General features: G+C 43.4%; 1 protein-coding gene across 1 annotated transcript; it reads left to right on the top strand.

Annotated features, from left to right (window-relative positions):
* Positions 1-842: 842 nt before the first annotated feature.
* Positions 843-2275, top strand: LOC118855843 (NF-kappa-B-activating protein-like). The gene has a single exon (XM_036765864.1). It carries the CDS (start codon positions 897-899, stop codon positions 2193-2195), a length of 1299 nt encoding a protein of 432 aa, XP_036621759.1. The 5' UTR covers positions 843-896; the 3' UTR covers positions 2196-2275.
* Positions 2276-9489: the final 7214 nt, after the last annotated feature.

The following is a 9489-nucleotide window of genomic DNA, read 5'->3' on the forward strand; positions in this document are numbered from 1 at the left end:
TTTCGTTATCTGTAAAACGAAGGTGTTGGATCAGCTGACACCTAAGGCCCTTCCAGGTACCAATCTATAACACCTTAACTCCAAACTGGGAATGGGCTAACTAATTGCCAAGCCTCCTTTCTCCCTACCCCGCGCTCCTCCGCTTGCGTGTTGGGGGTGGGAGAAAATTGCGAGAATGAAATGGGGACGGGAGGGGAGAAAAGGAGGAGGCGTTCGGGGAAACGACCGTGGCATGAACGAAGGAGAGGGAAAGTGAAACCTCATTGACTCTCACACCAGGGGACTGGCCGTAGTTCTCAAGCTGCAGTGATGACAGAAGGGTGATGACGGCAGCTACCAATGAAAATCACTTCCCTGGACGCTTTCATCAGCAAACAGGTCAGAGGTTACTATCCACGCCCTGAAGCAGGGCCACGCCCCTCCCGGGAGTTCTCACCAATGAAAACTGAATCCCAGTGCTCTATCAGCCGCAAACAGGCTGGAGCTTGTTAAGCCCATCCCCCGAAGGTGGGCCAGGGCGTTCTCTCCAATGAAAACTGAAGCCCTGTGCTTCATCATCTGCTAACAGGCTGACGTTTGTTAAATCCAGCCCCCGAAGTTGAGCCACGCCCCTCTGGGAAGTTCTCTCCAATGGAAACGGAATGTGGGCATAGCAACAGTCTGTGATTCGCTAACCCCTGCCCCAAGCAGGGCCACGTCCCTCTGGGACGGTCTTTCCAATGAAAACTGATTCCTTGTACGTCGCCGTACAAGACGCCGGAGTTCGCTAATCCCTTGCTTTGGAAAGGGGCCACGCCCCTCTGAGTCTGTGATCGGGGAATTAAGGTAAAGGCGTCTTCCGAGTTCTCTTCTCGCGAGAGCGCCAGGCGGGGCTCTCAGCCGAGCGGCTCGGCGCCATGGCGCCGGCCTCCAGCTCTCGCAGTCCGGAGGATGCTCCAGGTTCCCGGCGACGGCGTCACGGAGGCGGTAGTAGCGGGCCGACAGCTGCAGCATCAGGAGGAGGAGGCGGCGGCGGCCACCGAAGCTCCTCTGAGAGCCCCCTTGACACCAAAGCCACCCACTCGCCGAGGGGCCGCTCTCGTTCTCGTTCCCGGGAGCGCAACGGCTTCCGGCAGCCGTCGTCCTTCATGGAGTCGGGAGGCCCAGGCCGCAGCCGCCGCAGCCCCAGCCGGACCCACGGCCGCGAGCGAGAGCGGCTCCCTGATCTGCGCGGCTCGTCGTCCTCATCTTCCGCCCACTACCATCACCACCACCACTACCATCACCATGGGGGCGACCGACAGTGGCCGGACTACTACGAGAAGGAAAAGGAGGAGAGCCTGCGCCAGAGGAGGTTAAATGAGCGGGAGCGGATCGGGGAGCTTGGAGCGCCGGAGGTCTGGGGGCTTTCCCCCAAGATCCCCGAGCCTGATTCTGACGAGCACACCCCTGTAGAGGAGGAGGACTCAAAGTCTAAGAAAAGTGCTTCAAGTTCCAGTTCTGAAGAGGAAAAAAAGAGGAGGAAGAAAAAGGCGAGTCGCTCCAAAGAAAATGCTCAGAGGAAAAGAAAGAAGAAAACATCCAAAAGAAAACATAAAAAATATTCCGACGATAGTGACAGTGACTCTGATTCTGACTCTGATTCCAGCAGTGAAGAAGAGAAAAGAAAAGCAAAGAAAGCCAAGAAGAAAAAGAAAAAGAAACGCAAAGTGAAAAGGTCCAAGAAGAAGAAGTATAAAAAAGAATCTACTGAGTCAAGCTCCGATGTCTCTGATGAAGAGTTCCCAGATGATGATCTTTGGATTGAGAGATCAAAGAATGCAGAAGCTATGGACTTAATTGGACCAGAGGCACCTGTTACACATGCCTCTCAAGATGACAGACCTTTGAACTATGGGCATGCTCTGTTGCCAGGGGAAGGTGCAGCCATGGCTGAGTATGTCAAAGCTGGAAAGAGAATCCCTCGAAGAGGAGAAATTGGCCTGACCAGTGAAGAGATTGCATCGTTTGAATGTTCAGGTTATGTAATGAGTGGTAGTAGACACCGAAGAATGGAAGCTGTGCGACTTCGAAAAGAAAACCAGATCTACAGTGCTGATGAGAAACGAGCTCTAGCGTCCTTTAACCAAGAAGAGAGAAGGAAGAGAGAAAACAAGATTCTAGCCAGTTTCCGAGAAATGGTATATAGAAAGACAAAGGGGAAGGATGACAAATAAGGACTTTATTGTGCAGCCAAAAAGGTTGAAAGTGGCTTTGCAACCATATCTTTTTTCTATTGAAATATAAAGAAAGTTTACAATGCACCTGTGCCTTCTTTTAATTCGTTGAATTCCTTCGGGAAATTATGTTGTTGATAGAACTAAATTACTTTGTGTCATTTTAAATAGGTGTGATTGGCCTGCTCAATCCCGGGGTGTTTATGTTAATGAAAATTCTGTGCCCTGATCTGCGGGGGTTGGTCATAGAATTGATCCCTAAAGTCCCTTTGTTTTGTTCAGGGTGGTATTTGGGAGGGAGAGGGGAGAGGTAACCATAGTCAGCTCCAAAAAGTGGGAAATGTAAACCTTGCCCAGTTAAGGTAGTGCCACTAGTATCTGTGGAGTATATTCTTTATCTATGATAAAAATTAGCATCCCCCTGCTCTTATCACACTTGCTATAAATATAGGAAGGCCTTGGAAATTTTACAAGCTCTGTTTTGCACCATGAACATTGAATTATTAGTTCTTTTCTCAACCCCCCCTTTTTTTTAAACGGGCTAGTTAAACTGCCAATGGCAGAACAATTTGGAACCAGAAGACCTGCATTAATTAAATTAGGTATGTGACCTTGGATAAGTCACAGCCTCCCTGGGCTTCAGTTTCCTACCTGTAAAATAAGGGGTTAGGCCTAAACATCTCCAAGGGTTCCTTCCAGCTCTAAATCTTAGGAACTTAAATTTATTTTTCAGCCTAAGTATTAGGCAATCCTGAGTTTTCTTTTCCATTTAAAAAAAAAATCACAGGCTGTGGGCTTAGTATCAGGTCAGTCAGTGAAACTTTAAGCACCAACTGTGTGGTAAGTGCTGAGAATACAAAAAGACAGCAGAAGACTTTACCTTCCTTGAGTTCACAATCTAAGGGAGATAAATAAACATTGGGGGAGGGGGAGGAAGGAAATAAGAGGGAGGGTACTAGAACTAAGGGGTTGGGGAAGGTTTCTTGTAGATTCTACAGGAATTCCTGTAGGTTCTTAAAAATGGGACTTCAGTTGAGACTTGTAGCCATGGAATCCAAAACACTGAGATGAAGATGGAGAACATTCCAGGCTCTGGGGACAGCCAGAGGAAATGCCTGGAGTTGAGTGTCTTGTTTGTCAAGACCACTAGATGACCAGTGTCACTGGATCAAAGACTGGGAGGAAGGTGTTAGAAGACTGGAAACTGGGTTGTGGAAAGGGGGGGTGGGGGTGGCACGGAATGCTGGGTTAAGAAGGGCTTCTAACCCCAACCCCAAACAGGATTTTGTATTTGATCCTGGAGGTGATTGGGAGCCACTGAAGTTTATTGAGTAATGTGTGACATGGTCACAGCAGTATTAGTATAATTAAAGGCCAAAGTGATTACATCATTTCAGCTTGAATGGCCTACATAACAGAGTAATAAATTTAAATAGGCTTCTAAATGGTCCAGTAGCCTAGTAGAGTAGGTAAGGATGAATTAAAACATCCCCCTCCCAAATGACATTTCCCTTTTTTTTGTAAGGATAAGGCTAACAATTTCCCATTTACCTCACTTAAGGAGGTTTGTTCCTTATGTGGCTTGAAATTTCATGAGGAAAAACATTCTATTGCACCTAGTTGATAGCTGTGATAATCACTTCTTAGGAAAAAATAGAAGGTGATGTTCCCATATCAGCTCTGTTGTTTTCCTCCCCCATTTTTGCTGTTTTACCAAAGGAATATGAGTGAGAAAGTGGTTTATTTTTATGTGAATTTAGTGTCCAAAAATGGCAATTACCTTTCCTATTGTGAAAGCATCAAATAATCAGTTCTGTGGAGATGAATTCTAATCCATTTTCTCGAACTTCTGATCCCAATTCCAACTACTTGATGCTTAGCTGTGATCATGCTCATGAAAAATATCCCCAGACAATGATTCCGTCCCCTAAATTTGCCCTACCTCCTAACTTTCCGGTTAGCATTAATGGTACCAGTATTGGTACAATCATATATGCCTGGAATTTTGTTCATCTTTCCCCTCAGCTCAAGAAGGCAGCCTGCTGTATTGGAAAGACTGAGGACCTGGGTGTGAATCCTGGCTTGCTTTGTGCCTGTGATATGTTAGGCAAATCTCAAAGGTTTTAGTCTCATGTAAAACGAGGCAAGGTGATCCTTTCTAGCTCAAAGATCCCCTGATGCTATAATTAAATTCAGTTCCAAAAAAAAAATTTTGAGCATCTACTAGACTATATGCAAGACACTGGCAAATATGAGGGATACAAAAATGAAAATCCCTATCTTCGGGGAGTTTAAAGTCTTAACAGAGGAGTTATGATAGGTACACATGTATGACTGATACAAGATAGGATTTGATGAAGTAAAAGAGACCCAGATAGTGTTCAAATAAAATTTAAGGTGGGAGAAATCATTAGGTAAAGATAGTAAAGGAAAGCATCATAAAAGAAGCAGCAACTACACTGGGTCTTAAAGGAATTCAAAGAACTGTGAGGGCTGGGACTGTGTCTTACCTATCAGTTTTCTAGTAGCTAGGACAATTCCCTGCAGGCATTGATTGAATAGGTAGAGGTAAAGGAGTATGATCCAGTTGAGATATATGAATGCAGTAAAGCAGGACTGTGCAAGTCAAAATTATGGAACACTTGCTTTTTCTCTCTAGCTAGATTGTAGAGTATATTGAGAACATTAATATGAATTATAACTATTAAGGGGGGTTGAAGTCAAATTGTGGAGGGCCTTGAATGTTAGGTTGAGGCATTTGTATTGATAAAGCATTTTTGGATCATGACGCACCAGGTACTATGCTATGTACTGGGAGGCAATACAATGAAAATAGCATTTCTCTAGTGCTTTAAGGTTTGTAGAATGCTTTTTAAGTGTCACCTGATAGGATCTTCACAACAACCCTAAGAGGTAGGCTATTATTATCCACATTTTGAGGAAACAGTCTGAGCTAAATGACTTCCTTAAAATCACACAGCTAGTGACTGAGGCATAATTCAAACACATCTTCTGGAATGCACTGTGACATCGGTCAAAAGGCAAGACTGTCCTGGCCCTCAGGGACCTTATATATTTCTAATTTGGAAAGCTAGCACACAGAGGGAGCTAGAAAGCTGCAAGAGGGGAATTCTTGATCCCTGGCATGCTTTGGTGGCTAGGAATTAACATAGAGATCAGTTATCCTAGAAGCAACAGGGAGCCACTAAAGATTTCTGAATGCAGTGATAGGAGAATGAGGTGGGGGGATGAGAATGTGATCAGTGAGGGGAATTTCAGAGTTGTGAATATTGGTAGAAGAGTTTTAGAAAGGGATATGAGGTGGTACTGTCTCTGGATGACTGAGGTAGAATAGAGATGGAGGTGATAAAAATTGGATTTAATAAAGTAGGAAATCAAAGTGACAGACCATCAATGAGAATATTAAAATGACAAAGGATAATAGTTGTAGTTTGAGTGGAGGGGAAGATGGAACTAGGGCCTAAAGTCATTGAGGCAAATGGTAGAATTCTGGACACTGGTATATGACAATGACAAATCTACAGTAGAGTGATACAGCTGGATGACTCAAACTTCAAAGTAGGAAAACTTGTTGAATGAAATTGAGAGAGCAGTGAGAATTAGAAGTATTCCAGAAGTATTTTGCATGAGAGAAATCTCCTTTACATGCTCTCTGACCACATTAATTCAGGTCCTTATTATATCTTGTCTAAACTACTGAAATAATCTTCCTAAGCAGTTTTCCTGACTTCACTCAGATCACATCATCCCACACCACACAGAATCATAGATCTGGAGCTGTAAGGGACAACAAAAGCCATCTAATCTCATTTTACAAATAAGACAATTGAGGCTCAGGGAGGTTTGGATCTACCCAAGATCACATAGTATGCAACAAAAACACCTTCAATCATATAGGCGCTGTTTGTATAAACTTTTTAGCTTGGCAAAATGACAGAATCATAGAAACTCAGAGTTGGAGGGGAGCTCAACAGTTATCTAGTACAACATGTACATAAATAAAAATAGCCTCTTCAACATACTCAACAAATGGTCATCCAGTATTTGCTTGAAGTCCTCTACTGAGAAAGAACCCTCTACCTCCTAAGGTTACTCATTCCACCTTTGGACAGCTAGGTAAGTGAAGTGGATAGAGTGCCAGGCCTGAAGTCAGAAAGACTCAACTTCTTGAGTTCAAATCTGGCCTTAGACACTTTCTCACTGTGTGACCCTGGGCAAGTTATTTAACCCTATTTGCCTTAGTTTCTTCATCTGTAAAACGAGCTGGAGAAGGAAATGGCAAACCACAAAACCTCAAATGGGGTCACAAAGACTAGGAGGTGACTGAACAACAATTATTTCTTTTTATCAGTTCCAAATTAATCTTTTCAATTTCATCCACTGCTCCTAGTTCTTCCCTTTGGGACCTGCATAGTGACTCTAGTCCCCCTTCTACATGCCAACCTTTCAAATACTTGAAAGCAGCTATTATACCTCAGTTCTTTTCTGTAGGCTATGACTCTCTAGTTCTTTCATTTGTCCTTCCTATGTTATGAACATAAGGCCTCTAATCAGTGTGACTTCTGTATACTCTTCAACTTCACAATACTCTGCCTAAAATGGGGTACTCACGAATGAATACAGTACTTCTGACTAGGGTGGAGGACAGGAAACTATAGTCTTGGATACCGCTTTTAAATATAGCAAAGATTGTATTAGTGCTTGTGGCTATCACATAGCACTACTAACTCATGTTAATTTTTCTATCTAAAATCCCCAAATAAATTATTTCCTAGTCATCCTGTACTTACTCAGTTGACTTTTTTTTAACCTGTATAAGACAACATTTAAACTTATCAAATTTCATCTTAATAGATTTAACCTAAAGTTTGATGCCATAAACATCTTTTAAAATCCTAACTCTTTTTCTCCGGTGAGTTAGCTGTCCCTCCCAACTCTGTCTCATCTATACATTTGATGAACATGGCATCTATGCCTTTATCTAAGTCATTGACAAAAATGTTAAACAGCACAGGGATCAAAGAACATATCCTCTCAGTTACTACACCTCCTTTCAAGTTGACACTCAACCTTTAATGATGACTCTCGTTCTGGCCATTCAACCAGTTCCAAATCTACTCAACAAATGTTTTGTCAGGAATTGGATTCAAGTTCCAAATTGATCTATAGTTTGCCGACTCCATCCTCTTCCCTTTTTCGAAATTTGAGATATTTGACTTTCTCCAATCCTATAGAAATGCTCTCATTTCCAATGATCACTGATGCTGCAATCATCTATTAGTTCTGTCAGATTCATTTCCTCTACAACCTGCCCCAAACATCGTTTCTCAAGCATACACCATACTACTTCAGAGTGAACTGGGTTTAAGGTTTTGTGAAAGAAGAAAGAGGAAGGAAGGGAGGAAGGAAGGAAGGAAGGAAATCTAGCCAGTAAACCCCAAGTTAAGTTGGCAGCTCCTGGCCAGTGAGGTAAGGTCCATTCCGTGAATAGCCCTCTTTAAGAAGTCAAGGGATGGCCCCTTTAATTAGAAAAAAAAAATCAAGCTGGGAGTGGGAGACCCTCAGGGTTGCTGTTCCAAAGAGAAACAGTTACCACTGACATTCACTCTAAGCCAGGAGGGCCCAAAACACAGTCATTAAGTGGAGCTTCAGCAGGGACCTATTGTGGTGCAATCTTTGAGCTTCAGAGTGAACTGGGTTCAAAGTTTTGTGAAAGAAGAAAAGGAAGGAAGGAAGAAAGGGGGGGGGAAGGGAGGAAGGAAAGAAAAATCTAGCCAGTAAACCCCAAGTTAATTGGCAGCTCCTGGCCATCAAAATTTACCTTCCTTTGGAGAAAAGAAGAGGGAGAGGGATAGGGAAAGGGAGAGGATGAGTTGAGTTACCCAACTAGCTAGGTTCCTATTCAGGCAGCTTGGTGTACTCACAGGTTGTTTGTCCTTCGTTTTTGAAGAGGACCATGGCATCAGGCAAATGATGACAGGACTTGCTAAGGCCTTTTCATGTATCCACTCAGAGTGAGGTAAGGTCCATTCCGTGAATAGCCCTCTTTGAGAAGTGAGTCAAGGGATGGCCCCTTTAATTAGAAAAAAAAATCAAGCTAGGAGTGGAAGACCCTCAGGGTTGCTGTTCCAAAGAGAAACAGTTACTACTGGCATTCACTCTAAGCCAAGAGGACCTAAAATACAGCCATTAAGTGGAGCTTGGGCAGGGACCTATTGTGGTGCAATGTTTGAGCTTCAGAGTGAACTGGGTTCAAGGTTTTGTGGAAGAAGAAAAGGAAGGAAGGAAGAGAGGAAGGAAGGAAGGAAAGGGGAAGGGAGGAAAGAAAGAAAGCTAGCCAGTAAACTCCGAGTTAAGTGGGCAGCTTCTGGCCATCAAAATGTAGCTTCCTTTGGAGAGGAGAAGGAGAAGGATAGGGAGAGGGAAAAGATGAGCTCAGTTACCCAACTAGTTGGGTCCCCATTCAGGCAGCTCATAGATTGGACCACAATAGGTCCCTGCCTAACGGCTGTATTTTGGGCCCTCCTGGCTTAGAGTGAATGTCAATGGTAACTGTTTCTCTTTGGAACAGCAACCCTGAGGGTCTTAAAAGGGCCAAGGTCTCCTCCTGCATCCTGGTCACCCCCAGTCATCCTGATGAAATCCAGATTGCTCTGGAGGAGAAAATGAGGCTGGTAACCTTGCACAGCCCTCTCTCACTCTAATCAGAGTCAACTGCAAGTCCTGTCACCATTTCCCTGATGCCATGGTCCTCTTGGAAAAGGAAGGCCAAACATAACTATACTTTTATTTTACTTTCCAAGTCAAACTGGATTACCCATTATTACCCAAACCTATCCACTCATTTTCCATTTTTGCTTCTGGTTTCCTCTTTGCCTGGAATATATTTCTCCCTTGCAGCTTCAACTATTCCCATTCTTCCCATCTTCAGGCTCTAGTTTAAGTACCACTTCTTGCATAAAAACCTTCACTGATCTCCCTAAGAGAAATAATCACCCTACCTCTGAATGCTTAGACTTCAGTTCAATATACTTCTACTATCAATAATCTACTTCATGTTACTATTATGTAATTTATATTTATTACATGTAGTAATTTATACGTCTTATCTACTAGGTTGTAAACTCCATTACACTTTTACATATTTGTTAAATGGACAAATAGAAACTGTGGTCCAGAGACGTGGTGACTTGCTCAAGGTCACACTGCTAAGGTGTAAGGCATAATTTGAACCCAGGTCTTCCTGACTTCAAAAACAATCCACTTGAAAGCA

This window comes from Trichosurus vulpecula, chromosome 7, assembly GCF_011100635.1.
Source record: "Trichosurus vulpecula isolate mTriVul1 chromosome 7, mTriVul1.pri, whole genome shotgun sequence".
Taxonomy (NCBI): Eukaryota; Metazoa; Chordata; class Mammalia; order Diprotodontia; family Phalangeridae; genus Trichosurus; species Trichosurus vulpecula.